General features: G+C 49.1%; 1 protein-coding gene across 2 annotated transcripts in view; it reads left to right on the top strand.

The window, feature by feature from the left end:
- Window positions 1-22,222, top strand: part of GSN (gelsolin) — a 60,996-nt gene extending 38,774 nt beyond the window's left edge. For both annotated transcript variants that reach the window (XM_053282490.1, XM_053282489.1), the window contains exons 5-17: window positions 973-1,122; window positions 2,820-2,912; window positions 4,183-4,315; window positions 5,366-5,454; window positions 6,921-7,136; window positions 10,488-10,621; window positions 11,907-11,997; window positions 13,100-13,270; window positions 16,873-17,047; window positions 19,405-19,529; window positions 20,284-20,361; window positions 20,533-20,593; window positions 21,804-22,222. In XM_053282490.1, the coding sequence (XP_053138465.1) occupies window positions 973-1,122; window positions 2,820-2,912; window positions 4,183-4,315; window positions 5,366-5,454; window positions 6,921-7,136; window positions 10,488-10,621; window positions 11,907-11,997; window positions 13,100-13,270; window positions 16,873-17,047; window positions 19,405-19,529; window positions 20,284-20,361; window positions 20,533-20,593; window positions 21,804-21,973 (1,686 nt within the window). In that variant the 3' untranslated portion in view covers window positions 21,974-22,222. The remainder of the gene's footprint in view (window positions 1-972; window positions 1,123-2,819; window positions 2,913-4,182; window positions 4,316-5,365; window positions 5,455-6,920; window positions 7,137-10,487; window positions 10,622-11,906; window positions 11,998-13,099; window positions 13,271-16,872; window positions 17,048-19,404; window positions 19,530-20,283; window positions 20,362-20,532; window positions 20,594-21,803) is intronic.
- The last annotated feature ends 2,464 nt before the right edge of the window (window positions 22,223-24,686 follow it).

The raw sequence follows: 24,686 nt of genomic DNA, 5'->3' as shown, positions 1-24,686 counted from the left end.
GGGGATTTGAACTCGGGTCTCCCTGGTCCTAGTCCAGCACTCTAATCACTACACCACGCTGGCTCTTGGTGTGGATTCACCAAGATAGATTCAGACGATTGTATGAACCAGGCCAAAACCAAGAAAAATTAACCTTTGTTTGGTGTGTGTGGTGATTTCATATTGCTGTGAGCTGACTCGAGGTGTGGAAAGGCGGCATTTCGGCATCCTTGTTAAACAAACTGTGCCGCTTTGGGGCCCATGATTTATCCGTTGTAATGGAACATAGGAAGCTGCCATCTACCGAGTCAGACCCTTGGTCCATCGAGCTCAGTATTGTCTACACAGACTGGCAGCGGCTTCTCCAAGGTTGCAGGCAGGAGTCTCCCTCAGCCCTATCCGGAGATGCTGCCAGGGAGAGAACTTGGAACCTTCTGCTCTTTCCAGAGTGGCTCCATTACAAATCCTTTGTCCCCGTTGCCTTGATGTTATTTCCTTGGACGGGATGCGTTTCTTGACCATTATTGCATTATTTGCATTGTGAACCAAGTGCAGGTTCTCACCCGCAAAACCTTTATGGACTTAGCACCTGCGGGATTGCCTCTCTTGGCCGGTTGTATCCCGTCCTGTGACGTCTTCTCAGCTGGCCCTCCTGAGCGTCCCAGGCCCTGGTGTAGTGCGTGATGCCTGGGCCCATAGGAGGGCCTTCTCTGTGGCCGCCCCTCTTCTTTGGAACACCCTCCCCCCCGATTCATTCAGCCCCCTCCCTAGCTGCTTTTAAGACCCTTCTTAAGCCTTTTTCGCCAGGCTTTTGCCGTTTTGTGTTTTTTAAAAATTATTGCTATTGTTATTGTTCACCGCCTAGAATCTTTGGAGGAGGTGGGATACAAGAAGTTTTGAATGAATGAATGAATGAATGAATGAATGAAACGATTCCCTGTCCTTTGCATAGTCCTAGCATTCTCCTCACTGGCTGCTTCTTGCGTTCCACAGAATATCCACCAGTGGTGTGGCTCCGAGAGCAACCGGTTTGAAAAGCTGAAGGCCACCCAAGTCGCCAAAGGGATCCGGGATAACGAGCGAAGCGGACGCGCCAGGGTCTACGTTGTTGACGATGGTGCAGAGCGGGAAGAGATGATTCAGGTCTTTGTTCGCTCTCGTCTTCTTGCCCACGTCCTCCTGTGTCTGCCTTTTTCTGGACTTGGGTCTTTTTCTGGTCCGTCAAAACACGGCTGTTCGAGGCCGACTTGATACAGAGCCCCAAAGAGACAACTCCGGCCCTCCTGCGAATGTTGCACAATACCACCCGTGGTCCATGATTATTGGCCATTGTGGTTGGGGATGGGCGGGAGTTGTAGTCCCAAAGCAGCTGGTGGGGCAAAAGTGGTGCAGCCCTGCTCTAGGGAAATGGGGAGATAGGAAGCAGCCTTCTGCCGCGTCAGGCCGTCCGTACATCTGCTTTAGTTTTGTCTGCACTGACTGGCAGCAGCTCTCCAAGGTTTCAGGCAGGAATCTTCCCCAGCCCTACCTAGCTATGTTGCCAGGGATGAAACTCGGGACCTTCTGCACGCCTAGCAGATGCTCTGCCACTGAGCTGTGGCCTCTCCTGACGTAGGAAGCTGCCTTCTGCTGTCAGACCCTGGGCCCATCTAGCTCAGGATTGTCTACACTGACCGGCAGCCGCTCTCCAGGGCTTCAGGCAGGAATCTTTCCCAGGCCTACCCAGAGATGCCGAAAGGGGGTGAACCTGGGACCTTCTGCATGTAAAGCAGAAGCTCCGCCCAGGGGCGCGCCAAGGTAATTTGGGAGCCCAGACAGCCCAGCTGCAAACCCCCATGTGTGTGTGTGAGGCTCCCTTGAAACAACCTTTGGGGGCCCCACCCCGCCAAACTTCCACCACGTTCTTGTTTTTACCGCAGCCGAGGGGTGGCTGCAGTGGGGAGCAGAGCAGTCCTTCTCTCCACTCCCCCGGCGGCGTCAGGGACCGAAGCAACGCTGGTCCCGTCCATTCGGGCCAGCTTCTTTAACAAACTGCGAGGCGTGCATGCACAGTTGAGATCTCCGTGGGCTTGCGGCGGTCTCTAAACTGCGCAGGCGCGCCTTGCCGTTTGTTAAAGACGCTGCCCCGAATGGAAGGGACCGGTGTCTCTCCGATCTCTCCGGAGGGAGAGGGGAGAAGGACTGAAGAAGAATAAGAAGAAAAAACAGTGGAGGTTTGGCGGGGTGGCTGCTGGAGGCCCCAGCCACTTGGGAGTCCCACCCCTGGACCTTGAAGGACCGGACCGGGTCCCCAGCGTCCGGGGGTCAGTGCGCCTCTGTCTCCACCACTGAGCCTTCCCTTCCGATCTGTAAGCTGCTACTTAGCAACCCTTTCCCTTCACCCTGTGCATTTGGAACAGCAGCCCTGGAAGGCAGAAGGAGGCTCCATTCTGCATTTGTCACCATCCACTCTGAAAAAGGCTTCTAACATTATTTCGTTGCCGTTCCGGGGACAGTATGAGAACCATGCCATCGCGCTTGGACAAAGCCTTTCCTGAAGCCAGCTTTTATACTCCTTTTTATTCCCATTTCCCTGAGGTTTGGTGTCCATAATTTCCCTCTTACGTCCCCCGCTTTATAACTGTCCTCTTTGTGCAACAGGCATAAATCCAGCCGGCAGCAGGGCGGGGAAATACAAGTTGATGATTTATCCTGCTGGGCAGAATGTGGATTCTGTTTGTTTCTTTGGCTGGAGAGCATCTGGAGAGCAGCGGATCTGCTTAGTCAACAGACACAAAACCAGCAGCTGTGTTTGGATTATAGGTTTTATTTCCCCCCTCTGCCTTCTCTTCATCTTCCAGGTCCTGGGACCCAAACCCAGCCTGCCAGCAGGCACGAGTGATGCTGACGCCCAAGCTGACTCGAGCAACAGAAGGCTCGCTAAACTGTACAAGGTATAACAAGAAGCAGACCCATCTGGAGTGGGGAGAGGTGGCCACAGAGCGATGGTTATCTTGGAGAAAACAGAGTCTTCCTCGCTTGCTTGTGCTGGGTTCTGGCTGCAGTGCATCATGGGAAGTCTAAAGGGAGACCTGTTAGAGGTTTATAAAACTGTGCACGGTTTGGAGAAGGTGGAGAGGGAGAAGTCCACCTTCCTCTCTCACAACACGAGAACCGGGGGCCCGTCCCATGAAACTGACGGCCAGGGAATGTAGGACTGACAAAAGGAAGTGCTTTTTCACACGGTGCATAATTGATCTGTGGAATTCCCTGCCACAGGTTGTGGGTGATGGCCACCAGCTTGGATGGCTGGAAGTGGGGCTTAGACAAATTCGTGGAGGACAGGGCTATCAGTCACTATTAGTCATGATGGCTAATGGCTACCAGGTTCAGAGACAGGATGCCGCTGAATCCCAGTTGCAGGGGAGCAACGGCAGGAGAGAGGGCATGCACACACCTCTTGCCTGTGGGCTTCTCTGAGGCATCTGGTGGGCCACTGTGGGAAACAGGATGCTGGACTAGATGAGCCTTTTGGGGCCTGATCCAGCAGGGCTGTTCTTATGCAATGCTGTTGCCCCATGAATGCCACCCTCTCTTTAAACTATCCCCTCTGTGGTTCACCTTTCCTTTCCCCTATCAAACTGAATATTGCTGCTAATGATATTAACTTAGCATCATTTATATACACGCTGCTGTTTAGAGTAACAAAAGGGAAAGGAAATGCATCCCTGTACATTGGTTTACCATCTAAACGTAGTCAGTGGGAGAGGGGAAGGAGAAGGAAAGAGGCAAAGCTGCGTTTCCCACACCTAGTCATGAGAACATAGGGACATAGGAAGCTGCCTACTGCGTCTGGCGCTTGGTCCATCTAGCTCACGATCATCTACACTGACAGGCAGCAGCTCTCCAAAGTTGCAGGCAGGAGTTTCTCCCAGCCCTACCTGGAGATGCTGCCGGGTGTTGAATCTAGGACTTTCCACCAAGCTCTGGCCTCATCCCCGCCCTAAGGAGTATATCTTAGGGCGAATGCATCTCATCCGATGGATCTGAATTGGTTGCATCATCCGAATGCAAACCAAGGTGGACCTTGCTTAGCTAAGGGGGCAATTCATGCTTGCTACCACAAGACCAGTCTTCTTCCAGAAACAAGAAGGTGGCTGAGACTGTTCGAGGGACATTCCTTGAATTTCCAATAGCTAAGCGTGTCTGGTGGTTTTTCTGCAGGTATCCAACGGTGCAGGAAACATGGCCGTTTCTCTGGTGGCGGATGAGAACCCCTTCTCTCAGGCAGCTCTAAGCTCAGACGATTGCTTTATCCTCGACCATGGCACCGACGGCAAAATCTTCGTCTGGAAAGGTAATCGGGGAGGGAGAAGGAGAGAGCGTGATTGGTAAAAAAATTAGAAATTTGAAAAGTGTCCTTTTCACAGGATATTAAATCATAATGCAGCCAACAATTGAACCCCTCAAATGAACAACATATTGTGCATGCCAACCAAAGGTGGAGAGCTGAGACTTGCAGTCTCTAGATTCCTATGGTGCCGGTTCTAGACTTTGCCACTGCCAAATCCAGATCCCTGTGTTGCAGGCATTCGCTTCTAGGTTTCCACCCACTTCCGGTTCTAGACTCCTAGTCACGGGTTCTAGGTTGCTATGCTGCTTTCCCCGGGTGCAGGTTCTAGATTCCCATCGCAAGACTATCTGTGTGAATATACATTATTATGAATGCATGGGGATTTTCCCTCTGTGTGTGTGTGTTCATGCGTGTGTTTAGTTTCTGGGGTTTTTTTTGCCTTCACTTGAGAAAGCTCTGAACCCACTGGTTTTATGTTCTCTTTGTTAAAAATGCATATGTATATGTATATATATTATATGCATATTATATGCATATAATATACATATACTATACATATATATGTAAATCTCTCTCTCTCTCTCTCTCTCTCTCTCTCTCTCTTTCACACACACACACACACACACACACACACACACACACACACACACTCTATACATGTTAACTGAGCAAAGCCTGTGGTCCCTATTAACTGAGCAAAGAGGCACCTTTTAAAAGTGGAGATTCTCTTTATTGAGAAGGGGGAGAGCAATTGGCCCTATCCGTCCCCAGCACAGCATCCTTCCAGTGGCTGTTGCTGGTGTCTGTTTCTTTTTTAGATTAGATTAGTGAGCCCTTTGGGGACAGAGAGCCATTTTATTTATATCTGTGTAAACCACTGGGAACTTTTTGTTGAAAATATTCTTCTTTGTCACCGTATATATAGCAATAGCAATAGCAATAGCACTTACATTTATATACCGCTCTATAGCTGGAAGCTCTCTAAGCGGTTATATATGTGTAATATATATGTATATGCCTATTCACATCCTCCCACTCTGCTGTTGAACATAGGTAGGAACGCCAATGCTGAGGAAAGGAAGGCAGCCTTGAAAACCGCCTCAGAATTCATCACCAAGATGAACTATCCTCGGCACACACAGGTGAGGATAAGAGGAACAAAAGTCGTCCGTGGCCCGTCTTTGGGTTTAGAGTGCGGCTCAGATTTATGAAAGACGACAGGAAAAGAAATAACGCCGTTTCCTGTCTGTACAATGGGAATGATTGGCTATCCACCTCGCAGGATTGTTGTGATGGCCAATAGAGCAGGGGAAACTGCTTGCTTCCCCCGTGGTAGCTGAGAGGTGTCACTCTGTAGAGAAGAAAGATGGTGGGATTTGGGGGCCTTGGAACTTTGATCAAGAGCTTTAGGTACTGAGCTTGGCATCCCCACTGTCCTCACAGTGACAAGATGGCGGCCCATGCTTTAAGTGTGACCCTTACACAAATTCCAGTTCTGGGAACCTGTGGCGAAACCTGTCTCCATACATTGTGCCAAAGCTAGTGCCCTCCTTAGCCAGAAAAAACCATTCTGTGTTCAACTCAGGCTTGGTCTGTGCTAGATTTAAATGGGCGTCACAGCCATTTCCTCGATACAGGGAATTCTGGAAACAATTCTTCTCTGCAAGGAGTACTGGAGCTCTCTGAGGGCTGCCGGGTTACTCAAAGTAGAGAATTCTCATCACTCCCCAAAAGTATTGGGGAGGATTCTTTGAGGGAAGCCATATATTCACCATAAATTGAAAGTTTAGACATAACATTATGTCTACACATAATGTTATGTCTTTGGTCACTGTATCTTAAGAAGGATATTGTAGAACTGGGAAAGGTGCAGAAGAGGGCAACCAAGATGATCAGGGGCCTGGAGCACCTTCCTGATGAGGCAAGGCGACAGCATCTGGGGCTTTTTAGTTTGGAAAAGAGGTGACTCAGGGGAGACGTGATCAAGGTGTATAAAATGATGCATGGAGTGGAGAGGGTGGACAGAGAGAAATTTCTCTCTCTCACAACACTAGAACCAGGTATCACCCCACGAAACTGAAGGTCAGGAAATTTAGGACTGGCAAGAGGAATTACTTTTCACACAGCGCACAATTAATCTATGGAATTCCTTGCCACGAGACGTGGTGATGGCCACCAGCTTGGATGGCTTTAAAAGGGGCTTAGACAGATTCATGGTGGACAGGTCTATCAGTGGCTACTAGTCCGGTGGCTGTGGGCCACCTCCAGCCTCAGAGGCACAATGCCTCTCAATGCCAGTTGCAGGGGAGCAACAGCAGGAGAGAGGGCATGCACATACCTCTTGCCTGTGAGGTCCCCAGAGGCATCTGGTGGGCCACTGTGGGAAACAGGGTGCTGGACTAGATGGGCCTTGGGTCTGATCCAGCAGGGCTGTCCTCAAGTTCTTATGTTCTTATTAGATTGCTTTATTTTGATGTTTGTAGACTGATTTAAGCAGAAACTGGTTTAACTCTTGCACATGGGAATACCCTCCAGAGTCTCTCTCAAATGAGTCCAATTTGGCTCAAGATGCAACTTCGTCTCTATTAGACTGTTTTTGTAATTCCAGGTCCAAGTCCTTCCAGAGAGCGGTGAGACTCCGCTATTCAAGCAGTTCTTCAAGAATTGGCGGGACAGAGACCAGACGGAAGGCTTGGGCGTGGCCTATGTTTCTGGACACGTGGCCAAGATTGAGAAGGTTCCTTTCGACGCAGCCACGCTACATACCTCCCCGACAATGGCGGCTCAGCACGGCATGGAAGACGATGGCACCGGGAACAAACAGGTAACTGAGGCAAGGAATGAGTGGCAGAATCAACACCCCCTGGCACCGTGTTGATATGTCCACCTTTAGGCAGCTGTGGTTTGGAGCAAGGAAGAGGAAAGCAGAGATTTATCAGGCTTTTCATTTACGATGTTTTAAAATTTTGTTGATGGTCCTTTTGACAGACCATTATGGTCATTTTTGTTTTATGGCCGTTTTGTTTATGGTCCTTTTTAACATGATGTTTTAGGCTTTAATTCTTTGGTTAAACTGCAAACCGCCCTGAGATTTTATATAGGACAGTATACAAATAACGATAAATAGAATGGCCAGTGCAGTGTAGTGCTTAGAGCGCTGGGCTAGGAACAGGGAGACCTGAGTTCAAAACCTCCATTCAGCCATGGAACTCACTGGGTGACTCTGGGCCAGTCGCTTAACTCTCAGCCTAACCTACCTCATAGGGTTGTCATGGGGATAAAAACAACCATGTACACCGCTCTGAGCTCCTTGGAGGAAGAGTGGGGTATAAATGTAAAAATAAATAAATAAATAATAAACAAATCTGCCCTATTGAAACGCCATTACCGGTTGGTAAGAAAAGAGAAATTACTGTATAGGTCTCTGGTGGAACAGTGAGAACCTGCACATTCTTTTAGAGTAGCAATTCTTCAGCTTTGTCGTCTCCTGGACCATTAGCCTGGTTTACTCCTGCTTTGTGTCCATTCCTTCTGCATCCCAGTTGAGCTGTCCTGAATAAAATAGGATGGACAGAAAGAGGCTGTCTTGATAGGAGAAGAGAGCTGGTCTTGTGGTAGCAAGCATGACTTGTCCCCTTAGCTAAGCAGGGTCCACCCTGGTTGCATATGAAAGGGAGAGTAGAAGTGTGAGCACTGGAAGAGATTCCTCCTTAGGGGATGGAGCCGCTCTGGGAAGAGCGGAAGGTTCCAAGTTCCCTCCCTGGCAGCATCTCCAAGATAGGGCTGAGAGAGATTCCTGCCTGCAACCATGGAGAAGCCGCTGCCAGTCTGGGTAGACAATCCTGAGCTAGATGGACCCATGGTCTGACTCGGTAGAAGGCAGCTTCCTATGTTCCTAGTAATGGCTAGTCATTTTTCATGCACATAGTCCATGCTCACGTCGTCCCTTCTGTCCTACTAAGCACCACTCTCAGGGCTTCTCCCTATATGTGCAGCTGCACTGAGGTGCAGAAGACGTTAAGTGTAATGCTGCAGTTGTCACTGCTTTGGGAAAGACCCTCCCTCTGTCGCTAGCTTTGCGGTCTTGAAGGCTGCCTGAACGTCCATCTGAGCTCACCGGCCGCATACCTTGGAACGCTTTTCAAGTAGTACTGTTTTATAACTTTCGTTTGAGGTCATGGTGCACCATGTTGTTACACTTAAAACCAAAACAGTTGTGCTTCTATGGGCTTTTAAAAAACAAAATAATGAAGTGTGGCATTCATTGTTTCTGCTTATAAGACCTTGATCTTATAAGACCAGCAGGTTTTGTTCTGAATCCTTATGTTCATCTGCTTAATTTCCCCTGTGAGACGTTGTCCTGGGTTTATCACAACTCACCAGCAGGTGGCACTCCAAGGCTTGGTTTAGAGGGTCCAAGCCAGGAACAGATCCTGCATCCCAGATTATGGCATCTTTTGCAATTTCACTAAAGCAGAACTCTGCGTTAGCAGGAGGGGGTGCAATACTTTGGGGAAAGAAATATCACGGTCAAATTTCACTTTTCACAGTTGGTTCGTGCGCAGTTTGTAGCCTATTCCTTATCTATGGGAAGCTGCCTTATATGGCATCAGACCTTTGGTCCATCTGGCTCAGGCCTGTTCAACTTTGCCCCCGCCCCCAGCTGTTTCTGGACTTCAACTCCCATAATCCCCAGCCACAGTGGCCAATAGCCAGGGATTATGGGAGTTGTAGGCCAACATTTGCAGGAGGGCCAAAGCTGAGCAGGCCTGATCTAGCTCAGTATTGTCTATACTGACTGGCAGCAGCTTCTCCAAGGTTACAGGCAGCTGGCGATGCCAGAGACCTGGGACTTTCTCCTTGTAAAGCAGATGCTCTGCCACTGAGCTGTGGCTGAAATAGATCTGGAATGCACACTATGTAGAACCAGTTGTGTTTTTCAGAGCTGATGGTAGCAATTCCTAGTGGTCAATAAGTCTGCATTTGCCACTGAACTGCCTGACAAAGACTCTGTGTCTCTCAAGGTTTTAGAGGTCTTAGATTATACTTTAGGGATGTGCAAAATATTTCAGACTCTGAACGTTCCGACTCGAGTGTTCCGAATTTGGGACAAAATGCCTTTCAAATTAAGGGCCTGTTTCGAGCTCGGAACAGAACAACCCCGTTTCGAAACATTTCGAGTGTTCCAAGCGCCATTTTGGAGGGCTGTTTTCCCAGGAAGAGCTGGTCTACCATTCGCGGTTGGCGGGTAGACGCCCCAGACTTAGCACCTTGGTCTGCCCTGGAGGGCGAAAAGAGTGATGCGGGGTTTGAGTAGCAGAAATTTGGTGAAGGTTTACTGTATTAGTATTTGTTTCTTTTTGTTTTATTGTATTAGCGTGGTGTAGTGGTTAGAGTGCTGGACTAGGACTGGGGAGACCCGAGTTCAAATCCTCATTCAGCCATAAAACTAGCTGGGTGACTCTGGGCCTGTCACTTCTCTCTCAGCCTAACCTACTTCACAGGGTTGTTGTGAAAGAGAAACGCAAGTATGTAGTACACCGCTCTGGGCTCCTTGGAGGAAGAGCGGGATATAAATGTAAAAATAATAATCATAATAATTTTACTCTGTAACCTGATTGTATTATTCTGTAGTTGTTTTATTTTATTTGGCCATTGGCCGTAATAAAGTGGATGGATGGATGGCCTTGGAGGGCTGGTCTACCCACAGTGTGAGGTGGGTAGACCAGGCCTCTGCCCCGGACTTCGCGCATCAGCCCGCCTTGGAGGACTGGTCTACCTGGAAGAACAGCCCTCCAAAATGGCGCTCAGAACACTCAAAACATTCTGAGCTCGTTTCATCAGAACAACCAGCTCAATCGGTTGTTCTGATGAAACGATCCAGGCATTTGCATTTCGTTTCGAGCTCGAAACGAAACGCAGAATCAATTTCGTGCATATCTCGATTAAACTTGTACCACCTCTCTTCTCTCCTGCCCAGTTGCTACACGGTTCTCCCCTTATGATCAGGAACATAGGAAGCTGCCATATACTGAGTCAGACCCTTGGTTTGTCTAGCTCAGTATTGTCTTCACAGACTGGCAGTGTGTCAGATTCAAGACATGAGCTACTCCTTTGTAATCCCCCCCCCCCCGCTGTTCGGATGTGGGGTTACCTATCTTCTTTTCCCCTGCAGATCTGGAGAATAGAAGGCTCTGCTAAAGTACCCGTGAATCCTTCACATTATGGACAGTTCTATGGTGGAGACAGCTACATCATCTTGTACGACTACAGACACGGTGGCAAGCAGGGGAAAATCATCTATACCTGGTAAGACACAACCGGAAGCACAAAAAACCGGGAAGCAGGGCTGTGGTGTCCCTGAGGTCCTTTGGGGAATCCTTATCTCTATCCTCTGGCACCCGGGGGAAGGGCCATTGCATACATCTAGGTTAGTGGGTGTCCCAGACTTACTAGTCAGACTAGATAAAACCAATAGAGGCTATGTTAAAGAGCAATACGATATGATACGATACGATAAGTCTTTATTGTCATTGTCCTGTACAGAACAACGAGATTGTAAGAATCTACAACAACCTCTACAGGACCTAACAAGAAATAGCTAAATATATCCCAATATCCCCCCCCCCACACACATATACCCATTGCCCTAAAAAAAAACTCTAAAAAGAAACACTAAAAAAACCCAACTCTGATAGAGTTTAGAACTCCTTTGTGTGGGGAAACTGTGCACTAAATTATTTATTTATTTATTTATTCATTCATTCATTCATTTAATTTGTTCCACTCCTCTGATGGATTAGCACACACCAATAACTTGGTCAAAGGCATTAACGTGGGGTGACATAAGATTAGTCAGAATTCCCTGCGATCAGCACACACCAGTTAACTTAACCAAAAGGGGTGTGTGTGTCTTTTAACAAATGCAAATAAGTTAGAATGGCAGCCATGGAAATGTACCGAGCAAGATCCTGGTTCTAACTTCTGATAGTTTCCCCAGTCATCAATGGACTGTTGACATCTTATGTGGCTACAAAGGATTCTTAGCCAAAGGCAGTGATTTTGAGTCTGAAATCAAAAGCCTCTCTCTCCCTCCCTCTCTCTCGGTGCCCTCCAGGCAGAAGGTGCAGTATGGAATTCAGGAAACACAGCTGGCTAATCTCAACAGAAGAGTCTTGCTTTGCTTGCTTATTTATGGGAATTTGCCTGTGAAGTTTGCCGGGAATGCTTCCCAGGTTTATGGCATGGGAAAGGGCCAATCTGAGTTTGACAGGGCAAGGCTGGCGTACGTCAAAGGTCAGCCTTTGGTAGCCCCTTCACACCTTTCCCTTAGAAATGGCCCAGGCAGATATGGATTTTGCCAATTATGTGTAACTTCTGCAACGAGGATCAGGACGGTGACCCACTAGCTGCAGACACCGGTTTCCCCTTCAAGGGAAAGATCCTATCACACAGACAAGCATTCTAAGCAATTAAGAGGGCATCCCTCCTACTACCCCAATACCAGCCCCACACCCACATTACTCTTGGATTGCTTTCACAAGACCTAGAAGCAAAGACTCTACACACTCACAAATTCTTGTATGTTTTCCAGGCAGGGTGCTGATTCTTCCCAGGATGAGATTACAGCTTCTGCTATCCTTAGTGCCCAGCTGGATGAGGAGCTGGGCGGCACACCTGTGCAGGTAAATGGAACCCTACATGGGAAGCTGCCTTATACCGGGTCAGACCCTCGGTCCGTCTAGCTCAGTTACATCTACTCTGGCTGGCAGCATCTCTCCAGGAAATGTCTACACTGACTGGCAGCGGCTCTCCAAGGTTTCAGGCAGGAGTCTCTCCCAGCCCTACCTGGAGACACATGGGGTTGAGCCTGGGGCCTTCTGAATGCAAAGCAGAGCACAGACTGCTACTAATTCCAAGAATATAACAGCAAGACAGTTCACCCCCCCGTATAGAAACCGTCCTCAGGAGGGAACGACACATTTTAAGCAATACAGAGCTGCTATTGAAAGCAGCCTTCTGTCTTTCCCTCCATCGTGCAGTACCACTTATAATATTATTTTCTGTATTCTTGTCCACCCCTCCTCTATGGGTCTAGAGCAGGGTTTCTTAACATTGGGCCCCCAGATGTTGTTGGACTACAACTCCCAGAATCCTCAGCTGCAATGGCTTTTGCTTGGGGATTATGGGAGTTGTAGTCCAACAACATCGGGGGGCCCAAGGTTAAGAAACCCTGCTGTAGACCAGGGATTCTCAACATTGGGTCCCAAGATGTTATTGGACTTCAACTCCCATAATCCCCAAGTCCAGTGGCCTTTAGCTGGGGATTATGGGAACTGAAGTCCAATAACATCTGGGGACCCAACATTGAGAATCCCTGCTCTAGACCAGGGTTTCTCAACGTGTGGGTCCCCAGATGTAATTGGACTTCAACTCCCATAATTCCCAACCAAAGGCCACTGGGGATGGGGATTATGGGAGTTGAAGTCCAATAACATCTGGGGACCCACACGTTGAGAAACCCTGCTCTAGACTATCCTCCCCATCTCTGTTTTATCCTTGCAATTATTATTACTGAAATCTTTGTCAACCTTCCAAGTACTTCATGTACATTAGCAGGGTAGTCCATACAACAACCTGACAAGGTAGGCCAGTATGGGCTGGGGATGATGGGAATTGTATTCCAGCAACAACTGGGAATCCAAGACTGGAATCCCTGTGGATGAGGGTGCACCCGGGAGCTTTTCTTCCTCTCTGGAGTTAATTTTGGGGCTTCTTTCTCAACAGAAACGGGTAGTCCAGGGCAAAGAACCCCCTCACCTCATCAGCATGTTTGGCGGGAAGCCTCTGATCGTGTACAAGGGTGGCACCTCCAGGGAAGGAGGTCAGACCAGCCCTGCAGCAACACGGCTCTTCCAGGTCCGGTCAAGCACTTCCGGGGCGACCAGAGCTGTAGAGGTAAGTGGCCCATAAATACGGAATCCGTGGACAGGCGTCATAGCGAGTATGCTCTCTCGGTTCACACAGTCAAAATGATGTCGGCTCGCCAGCAAATCTGAAGGATGTGCACGAACCGAGGTTCATGGACTGGTTCGGCACCAAACCGGTTCGTATGAAGTCTGAACCGGTTCGGTGCCACAGGAAGGGGAGTGGCAAGTGGGAGCTTTAAAATGAGGAGAGCGAGTCCTTCCCTTCCCTCCACCACCCCATGCAGCTTCCTGGTCCCAAGAACCCGCGTGCAGCGCCAGGTGCACATGGCTTCTGCAATGCGCAGGTGCCGTTTGCATGGCCGGCAACACCATTCTGAACTAGTGCATGGACCTCAGTCTGTGCACATCCCTCATGCATGCTCCCATGGGCCATGGAGTGTGTCTCATGAACTCAGACATATCTTCTAAGCCCAGATTCATGCCACAAGCTCTCGACATTTAACCAGGATTGACAAGCCGAATTTAGGTCTGAGATCAACAATCCTGGATAAACTTCAAATTGGTGTGGTATCAGTTGGGGATCAGCAAAAGTGTCTGAGTTCACACACCACACTCCACCGCAGTGAGCACGGCTCGGAGATTTTATTTAATTTATTTATTTATTGTTGAATTTCTATACCGCCTTTCATTAAAAACAACCCCAAGGCGGTTTACAAAAGTTTAAAATGTACAATTAAAATATTAAGCTAAAAGTATAAAACAAATCTAATTTAAAAACTATAAAATACAAGCATAAAAACACATAGACACAAGATCTGCTGTTTGCCGATACGCTGGCATTGGCCGATACGCTGGCACGATCTGAGGTTGTGAACCGACACCTTATTTGTGGCTCAGTGTCGCTTTATTTAAACAGGACTTTGTTTCATTATTTATGACAGAATCTCACTTTAAAATAATGCCCAAGGGGGCACGTTATATTAAAACATAATATAAATGCATAAACCAAATAGGAAGATTAAAAACCAACCTCCTCAATGCAAATTAGCGTGGCTGCTGAATTCCATCCTGAATGGAATTTGGAATTCCAACGATGTGGAATTGTGTTTTGAAACTGGGGGTCCAGTTTTGCCCAACTCTGCACCACTGCACCGTCCATTCAAGAAATGCCCTGTTGTTTATGCAATTCAAATAAGCGTGCATGAATACAGCCGCTTTTGCAGCTGTAAGACTACAAAGCCAATCTTGCAGCGTGACAGTGTGTGGACCAGAAGCATTCCTGGCTTTTAACTGGAGTGAACAAGCAGGGCTAGCAAGACAAGGTGAGCGAGTTCTCCATGAAAATTTGTCCATCTGGTCGGGGAAAGTGGAATTCCCTCTGGAGGTGTCTGACATCGTTAATGTCATCCAACTTAATCCTTAATTTGGGGCTCTTGCATGCATTTGAAAGGTTATCTGCTCTGAGTTTCATTTGATCTTGCACCCAATAGTTGTCAGCTGTCAACACTGCTGTAAACCAGAATATGGTTTATTGCGAATGTCCAAAGGGCATGAAAGCTGGACCCTATAGCCTCGTTCTCTTATGTACAAACAACCATGCAATTAACCGCACCAGCTCTGTGGGCTAAACATGCCTGAGAATGACCTGTGACTTCTTATACAAGCACTGCATTTAGATCGCTCTTCAAGGTCTCATTATCTCAGATGGGAGATTCCTCTTTTCCTGCAGATAAGAATGAGTGATTGCCAGCTTCTTCCCACGAACTTGTTCAGGCATCCCAGAATAACTTTATGCTGTGTGAAAATGTAGAGCAGGACTGGGGGTGATTTTTGTTATCTAGATTGTATAAGCCATCCTGGGATTGTTGGACGGGACCAGATAGCAGTCTCCTCCCTGGCCTAAACTCACCGCTTCCTTTTGATCTGTTTGCATGAGTGAGTAGCATTTTCTGCCAGGTGATTTCGCACCACTGCCATTTCCAGGGCTTGACAAATCCCAGGTGCCAGGGAGCCGTGGCGCCTAGACTTGATATTCAGAATTAGGGAAATTTAATCAATATTGTTTGTCGCGGGCAGTCCTGTTTCTCTTCTAAATATGTTACTTGTAAAGGGGATAAAGAGAACCCTTTTTACCCCCACTCGTGACTCCACAGTATCCATCACTAAGTCCAGCAACTTTGTCAAGTGTCCATGGCTCCTAAATTTTGGGGCTGTCTCCTAGATCCAAAGAAAATGTATCAAGGCCTGGCCTGTTCATAGGAACAGAGGAAGCTGGCATATACTGAGACGGACCCTTGGTCCAGCTAGCTCAATGTCATCTACCCAGACTGGCAGCGGCTTCTCCAAGGTTTCAGGCAGGGATCTCTCTCAGCCCTATCTTGGAGATACTGCCAGGGAGGGGACAGCCACACAAGGCTGTCTTGCTCTCTAAGAAAGCGAGTCTGTATTACTTTTTAAGTGACGAAGGAAATGCCAGTCAGTGCCATAGCAGTGGCCCAGAGGAGGGCGAAAGCAGCGGCAGAAGTGGAAGAAGAATGGGACCAGCGACAGGCTGGGCCAACAGATTGAGGGGTGAGCAACAAAATTGTTTTGAGGACTTGAGGGATCCAACCAATCAGCCCCCCAGCCTTCTTCAGAATTTCATGTTGCTTTGACGGGGGTGTCGTTCTCTTTTATTTTTCTAGGCCTTTTAACATGTTGATCAGTCAACAGTCAACCCTTGCTAACTGGGCAAAGAGGCACCTTCCAAATGGATGGTTTTCTTTATATTTATATGTCACAGGCAGGGGAGCAACTGGCCCTATCCAACCCCGGCACAGCATCCCTCCAGTGGCTGTTGCTGGGTTCTCCCTTGTATTTCTTTTCAAACGGTGAGCCCTTTGGGGGACAGACAGGGAACCATCTTCTTACTCTTTTTCTATGTGACCCACTTGGAGAGCTTTTTGCACCGAAAGGTGGTGTATAAATAGTCATGGGTGCTATTCACACGCACGTTCAAAACCGGGCTTTGCACACGCACGTGTGAACCGCCGGGTTCACCGCAGCACGCAGGGAATCATTGGGGAGCACACTCAGCAGCGGCACCTTGATCATCTGTGGGGAAAGTACATTTCATCCGGCTTCCCCACAGCCCGCTCCGGAGCCCTTTTCACGGATCCTGCGAAGAGCTTATTAACTCTTGTAGTAGTCATAGGAGTTGTGCTGCTGCAGCTGGTGTCTGATCCTGTCTTGCTGCTTTAATAATATTTTGCATTGTTTGGTATGTTGGTTGTTGGTTTGAATCTTGCTTTGCAAGCTTCCCTGTCAGCTACAGAATGGGTAAGAGCCTCCTCTCCATCTCAGACAACTTTTTTTTTTTAAAAAGTCTCCTAAAGACTTTTTCCACCCAAGCTTTTTAACTGGACTGTGGTTTTAAATTGCGTTAAGCGGTTTTCATTTTAAATCTCTTTTACGTCGTTGTAAGCCGCCCGGAGACGGAGGTTTGGGGCGGCCGACGGGTTTGAAAAATACATAAATAAAACACACAAAATGCTACTCTGTGCAATAAGTAAAAATCGCGGGGAAGCCTCTAGACCTCAAAAGGTTGCAGCACTCTCAGTCCTGTGGCCATACGTGCCTGTTCCTTCACAGCTGGACCCAGCGGCCAAAGAACTCAACTCCAACGACGCCTTTGTGTTGAAGACCCCCTCCGCCTCCTACCTCTGGGTCGGCCAAGGGGCCAGCGATCCCGAGAAGACTGGGGCCCAGGAGCTGGTGAAGATTCTGGGCGTGCGGGCTACCCAGGTTGCTGAAGGCCGAGAACCAGGTTTGTCTCTTACACTTATCAGTCCCACTGCCCATCCCAGTCTGAGGCCTAGGGCTGGGAGACTGGCCTTTGGCGACGCCCCCAAAGCACTTTGAATTCCAGCATTTCGGAATGTGATTTTTGGGAGGCGTTAAATCTAGTGGTTTGTTTTGTTCAAGCACATCCTACGTTTATATACAGCAGTGTGGTGATGCAGGGACAGGCAGGGATGCTGTCCTGGTACCTTTTCCCCCCTTCAGGGTCTCAGCAGGGATGCAAAGCCGTTTGCTTTCGACACGGAAATCATGTTCTGCTCTTATTCCAACAGTTGGTTACAGAACTGGACATCAGGCTGCAGTTGATTTTATTCTCGTTCTTCCTGGGTGGATAACCACACGAGGAGGTTACATGAGAACAGCCCTGCTGGATCAGGCCCGAGGAGGCCCATCTAGTCCAGCATCCTGTTTCACCCAGTGGCCCACCAGATGCTGCTGGAAGCCACAGGCAGGAGCTGAGGGCATGCCTTCTCTCCTGCTGTTGCTCCCCTAAAACTGGTACTCAGAGGCATCCTGCCTCTGAGGCTGGAGGTGGCCTGTAGCCCTCCGACAAGTAGCCATTGATAGACCTCAAGTTCTCTAGGACTCGGAAGCTATCCTTGATTTCTTATAACAGATCCACCCCACCCCACCCCCAAAATTAATTGCATCTCTCTAAGCGGCCATTGGGGTGGGTATGGCCATGGGGCATGGCTATGGGGACTGTCTTGAAGAGCAGAGTCCGTCCTGGTTTGCATTTGGATGGGAGACTCCATGTGTGAGTGCTGGAAGATCTTCCCCTCAGGGGATGGGGCTGCTCTGGGAAGAACACCTGCCCCTTGCATGCAGAAGGTCCCAGAGTCCCTCCCTGGGCATTTTGCACACAGAGTTTTTAGCTCGCATCTCCTCTGGAATGGAGGGGGGTGCATTCACATATCGGCCAGATTTACTCTGAAGTTCCTGTGAGCTCTCAGGGAGCACTTCACACACGATTTGGGTTTTTCGTTGTGAGATTTACATCCAGGGTAAAAAAAATCCATTTTTGGTGTCAGTTTTGGGGGGCAACTTCAAACTCTCAGTAAACGCACAGTAAAGCCTGCTGTGTGAAAAATGCCCTGGCTGCATTTCCCAAACAGGGCTGAGAGAGACTCCTGCCTGCAACCTTGGAGAAGCCGCTGCCAGTCTGGGTAGACAATACTGAGCTAGATGGACCAAGGGTCTGACTCGGTATACGGCAGCTACCTAGGTTCAATTGTATAGTTCCCATTTTAAAACTGGGTACTTAATGTTCCCAGACATTAAGGTTTAGCTCCGAGAACCTTTCAGTGGCCCCATCAGGTTTGTGACCACTGCAGAGAAGACATTTCTGATCATGATTGATTGATTGATTGATTGATTGATATATTTGGTTTATATATACTGCCCTTCCAAAAATGGCTCAGGGCTCACTCTCAGAGCTCCTTGTAACAGGGATTCCCAGATATTGTTGACTACCTCTCCCATCATTCCCAGCTGCAGTGGCCTTTGACTGGGGATGATGGGAGTTGTAGTCAAGCCCTATTACAAGAAACACTGGTTACTATGCTCAGATTACGGAAACAGCCGTCTGATGGGGTGCATGCACCAAAAATTGAGATCTCGGCTCAAGATCTCCAATTTGGAAGCGGCAGTCAGGGAAGCTAAAAGGAGGGAAAGAGGTGCTTAGCTACCATTGACAGAAGACCTGGGAGAAAACTGTATCTGGAGGCACTTCTTGAAGAGTGGGGAAAACATGAATATCTCTGGAGATAGTGAATTCCAGAGATAAGGGGCCGCCAAAGAAATTGGATGAATGACAACAGAAATTGGGAAATGCAGTCTGTGCCTAATCTGATTTAGTTTAGGTTTATTACCGGCTGTTCTTGTGGGAGCAAGCATGATTTGTCCCCTCAGCTAATCAGGGTCTGCCCTGGTTGCATATGAATAGGAGACTAGAAGTGTGAGCACTGTAAGATATTCCCCCCTTAGGGGATGGAGCCGCTCTGGGAAGAGCATCTAGGTTCCAGGTTCCCTCCCTGGCAACTCCAAGATAGGGCTCAGAAAGATTCCTGCCTGCAACCTTGGAGAAGCTGCTGCCAGTCTGTGCAGACAATACTGAGCTAGATAGACCAATGGTCTGACTCAGTATGTGGCAGCTTCCTATGTTTCAGGTTTGTTTCAATGCTGCTCCCAAATTCCCCACGCTCTCCAGGGCACACAGACCCAGTGGGACCCATACGCCTTTGGGGGACAGATTAGAATGGCTGTCTTGGGGTATAAGACGCTCCCTCTGTTTATATATAAGACGCTCCCTCTGTTTTGCAGCCGGTTTCTGGGACGCGCTTGGTGGGAGAGCAGTGTATCGCACCTCCCCGCGGCTGAAGGATAAGAAGATGGACGCTCACCCCCCTCGACTTTTTGCCTGCTCCAACAAGAGCGGACGCTTCGTTGTGAGTATCACGTGGTTTACGCCGGCTTTGTTGGTCACTTGGGGACTTGGCCAGAATCCCCCTCTGGACCTGTACTCATTAGGGCGGAAAGAAAAGGAGCAATGCTGGTCTGGAGGTAGCAAGCATGGATGGTCCCCTTTGCTAAGCAGGGGTCTGCCTTGGTTTGCATTTGGATGGGTGGCTACATGTGTGAGCGCGGAAAGCTATTCCCCTTAAGGGATAGGACCATAGCAGCTCAGGCAGAGAGAGAGAGAGAATGCTGGGTGATCTCACTGAGCATTCACACACACACACACACACACACACACACACACACACACGCATCCCCCAAATTGGTGAAAAACCATTCGAGGAGAATGTTTTCAGCTGGGAGATTCACAGACATTTTGGAACCACTTGATCAAGGAATTAAAAATGCAAAGATTTGGGGGGGGGGAACTGGCAATAGCTAAAACCGGGCAACATGTAACTGAGTTCTGTGGCCCAGAAAGGTTGCTTCAAAGAGGCTGAGGTTTGAAAGGCAGCTGTGTGGAACCTGGACGCGGTTGATCACAAATGAGGGTAAAGTTCTCTGCATGTGCTCAGAAGCCAGGTAGTTACTTCACATGCTCCAGGGCTGAACCCAAGCTGCCCGAGCCCAAGCTGCCCGAGCCCATTTGGCTGCTCCTGGGAAGGCTTTAAGGATGCGAACTTCTTGCAGTTTCACTTGGGATATCCATACGCCTTATATATTGTTGTTCAATGGCCTGTTTAGATTGAGGAGGTCCCTGGAGAGCTGACACAGGATGACTTGGCCACAGATGATGTGATGCTCTTGGACACCTGGGACCAGGTATGTATCTTCTTTTTCATGAACCGGTCCTTCCATGCTCCATGGCCTGCATTAACCTGCCTACCCATTGAGATAATCAGGGGGCAGATAATCAGGGGACAATCCAAGTAAGCTTTCTTTCTTTCTTTCTTTCTTTCTTTCTTTCTTTCTTTCTTTCTTTCTTCTTCAAAGGTCTTTGTGTGGGTTGGAAGAGATGCTCAGGAAGAAGAGAAGACAGAAGCTGAGACATCTGGTAAGTGGACCACGCACCTCTTATTTATCTCACCTCTCTTAGGGCAGATTGTGTACATACAGAAGCTTTCTGCAAAAATATTTTGCGTCCTGTTTACAAACCTTTTGCAAACTTAAAACAAACAAAAAACCTTAAGACCACAATCCGACAGAGTTTATCACACTTTGCATCCAAGGAGGAAGTAAAGCTGCAAGTTGATTTTTGAAAAAAATATTGTGCTGTAGCTAGTTTTGTGCCAATCCCTCAATCTTGATGTTCTTCGACATTGGTTGCCATTGACCAGGTCTTTGAGCAGCTGCACTTGTGGCTAGTTTTAGAGTTCTGTGTTCGAATCCCTCATCCATTGTAACTCAGGAGTGGATTGTCCTGGTATCTGCAGGTCAGTGCAGGGCATGGCTCTTGGGGTGTGGTTCAGAATTGGCCCCGCCCCTCAGCTGCAAATTTGTGCCTGGCTCCTCCCCTGGACTGCCGAGACAACTATTTTCCATCAGCCTCGGACTGGTGGTTCTAGTAAAAAAGACTAAGGAGATACCACACGTCTGAAGTCTGCCCGGCTCTGTGCTACACCACACAGGAGCTCACCTGGCATCTGAAAAGCCTGCGTTGGCTCCCATAGGGAGGGACATCAGTCTCACCCCAAAATGCCTTCCCCCCCATCTCTCAGGCACTCTTTTGTGAGTGCTCCAAAGTATGAAGCAACAGTTACATTAGCACTTGCCACCTTCCATGTGGGGTGAGCCTGGGCCGGAGCTCAATGGTGGAGCCTCAGCTGTGCACGCAGCTGGTCCCAGGTTTGATCCCTGGCAGCATCTCTAGGTAGGGCTGAGAGAGAGACTCCTGCCTGCAACCCTGGAGAAGCCGCTGCCAGTCAGGGCCGACAAATGCTGAGCTCAATGGACCACGGCTCTGACTCAGTAGGCAGCAGTTTCCTGATGAGAAAGCTGTAATTCAGTGGCAGAGCATCTGCTTTTGATGCAGAAGGTCCCCGGTTCAATCCCTGGCAGCATTTCCAGGTAGGGCTGGGAAAGACTCCTGCCTGAAACCTTGGAGAAGCTGCTGCCAGTCTGTGAAGACGATACTGAGCTAGATGGGCCGAGGGTCTGATAAGGCAGCTTCTTATCTCCCTGTGTCCTAGTCCCCCTAGCAGTCAGCTAGCTTCGGTTCGCAGCAGTGAGTCTGATTTCTCTCTCTGTGCTTTGCTCCTTTACAGCAAGGAGATACATCGAGACCGACCCGGCCAGCCGCGACCGGAGGACCCCCATCACGCTCATTAGGCAGGGGTTCGAGCCCCCCACTTTCACTGGCTGGTTCCTCGGCTGGCAAGACGATTACTGGAACGAGGACCCTCTGGAGCGGGCCATGGCAGAGCTGGCGGCATAAAGGCGGGAGACGCATCTCTCTCGGTTTTCAGAGGTTTCTTGCCTTCACTGCCCGCAAAGAGCGACTTCCTCCTCCTTCCAAGGGACGTGGACCTGTGGCTTCTGCACCTCTCGCCGCCTTAAAAAAGATTTTTTTAAAAACCAATAGCCAAGTAGCTGTGCAATAGCCGAGAGCTGCCCACGAACTGTATCGGGTTTTCTGCTGCTTTTAAGAATGGCCTTTTAATAAAGCTCACGTAGAACGTGTAAAGGTTTGTCAGCTTCTAACAGGGTTTGTGAGGCTTGTTGTTGCCCCGACATTCGTTCCCTCACACACACCCCATTCCAAGAAATGTAGCTGGGCACTTGTGGCAGAGAGGAAAGTTCACTCTGCGCATGCTCAGAGGCACTAGGCTTGTCCACACAACCGCCAGCAGGGTAGGAGAAGTGCCCAGCCTGAGTAGAAGAGCTGGGCGAGCTCCCAGTTTCCGGCTGTGTGCTTCCAAACTTAACTCTTTTAATTATTGGATTCTCTGTCCCTTGTACTGCATGTGATTCTAGCTCCCTACTGCTTAGAGGTCTTTTTTGAGGAGGGATGATAGTTTAGTGCAGTGCTAGAAAACACCTGCTTTCTATGCAGAAGGTCCCAGGTTCAATCCCTGGCAGCCTCTTCAGGTGGAGCAGGGAAGGACTTCTGCCTGAAAACCTTGGAGAGCTGCTGCCAGTCAGTGTGGTCAGTACTGAGTTAGCCCGACCAATGGTCTGACTCAGCAGGGGGCAGCTTCGTTGATATGCTCAGCCAGTTTTCTCCGGCCTTCCGACAGAAATAACGACCGTGGGGGACAGGGAGAGATTATGAGCAAACGCTCTGTTTGGAGAAGCGTTGAGATCTTTATTCAGCTGGCAACCGACTTTTAAAAATAACCCTAAGACAATTATCCATGGTGGCAGCTAGATTCGGTCCAAAACTAATATTGACTTTTGAGGCATAAGGAGGATTGGTCTCCCTTGAAAACACCCACATTTGTGCGGGCTCCAAAGCAAATAGGGCACGGGGAACCCACGGTGTATTTTTCTGGGAGGGGTTCTGCGGCTTGTAGAAAAGTAGATAATTTCTTCTTCTTCTCCTTTTTCACCCCCACTAGCTTAGTCTTTGAAGAAGTAGATTTGAAACCCGCCCAGCTTAGAATGAGCGGAGCTGACTCCTAAGAGAGGACGTCTAAAATGGAGAAATGCTTATTTGACAGAACGTCCTGGTAGTGACAGGAAGCCGCTTCTCCGGTTGACATGCTTGCCCACAGCTTCCTGAAAACGGTGCAGCATGAGCACAGGAGCAGAGAGCACCAGCGAGTAAGTGTAGACGTGAGCGCCACTTTCAAAACCTCGGACTTGGTCCGCTCTCCCAAAAAACCCGACTGGCCCAGGTTGTGTCTGGGAAATGGCCGCAGCGGCTTCCTTCCATGCCTAAAACGTGCGCGCAGGGAAAATGTGGGTAAACCCACCAGTGTGTCCCTCTAAGGCATGCACACACGTACGTGCATGCGCTCACAAGTTTTTGGAGGTCCGCTCAGTTAATTTTAGGTCCTGCTCAGGTTGAATCCGGAAGGCCCCACTCTGAATGCAGGTAGGCACATAGTGCCTGGATACACTCCGCCCAAAACCAAACTCATTCCACACACTGATGAAAAAAGTTAGAGAGAACACTGAAACCCACAGTTGCTAAATGTTCAGCGACCCCAGTCTGGGGCACAGCTTCCAGCCACTTTGCTGAAGCGAAGCAGGTCTTGATGTGGTCAGTGCCTGGATGGGAGACCCATTTCTGCCTCTTTTGGAGATGGGGCTTGCGCTCAGTAGAGGAACATCTGCTTTGCGTGACAGAGGTCCCCGGTTCAGTCCCTGCTAGCATCTCCAGGTTGGGCTGGGAGAGGCTCCGGCCTGAAACCTTGGAGAGCTGCCACCGGTCAGAGTAGACAGTACTGAGCTAGATGGCCTGATGGCCTGACTCAGTATAAGGCAGCAAGCATAGTGGTCCAAGAGCATCTGTTCCACGGTTGACCATTAGCACCGGCATCGTAGACATTCAACAGGTGCAGCCTTTCTGGTTCTGGTGGCAAAGCTTCACCAGTTGACCGTCTACCTGTTACACCTCCATTAAAAGTGTGCAGGCGTTTCAGGGTGGTGGCGGGAGGCAGCAGCTCTCCCGTGGAGGAGCAATGCACACAGGGATTTTTGCATGCCCCAGCAGGCGTCAGGATTAATCCCAGCTCAGCTCCTGCCAGGTGACCACAGCAGCAGTGATTTGGGAGGTTCGCTCCAGCCGCTTCCCAGGCACCGTGAGACTTTTCCACTTGGCACACGGGCCTGCTGGCATCTGACACAAAAACAGGGGGGCCCAGAGGCCGAACTAAGCTCCTTGCTGCCCCAGAACAAAAAGCTAGGCATGCATTCAAAGGCAGCCAGCATGAATAATGGAGTCCTTGGCTCGTAAATTCTGATACTCTAGTAAAGTCAACAACCACCCTTGTTGCTTAGGAGAAATGGGAGAGGTTTGCCTTCAGCCTGACATGGGACTGAGCTTGCTTCCTCTTCCAGACCCCAATGCTGTCAACCTCTTCTCTGCGGGCAGTGTGGGGAGAATTGAGGCTTACCTGTTGAATGTCTGCCGACTGCCGGCCGTGCGGAAGGTTAAAAAGCAGGGATAACTCCAAGGACAAAATATTTCCTGCACCCCCTTT

Source organism: Hemicordylus capensis, chromosome 17, assembly GCF_027244095.1.
Source record: "Hemicordylus capensis ecotype Gifberg chromosome 17, rHemCap1.1.pri, whole genome shotgun sequence".
NCBI lineage: Eukaryota > Metazoa > Chordata > Lepidosauria > Squamata > Cordylidae > Hemicordylus > Hemicordylus capensis.
The sequence above is the reverse complement of the archived record's forward strand: the minus strand, read 5'-3'. Positions and strand labels throughout refer to the sequence as shown.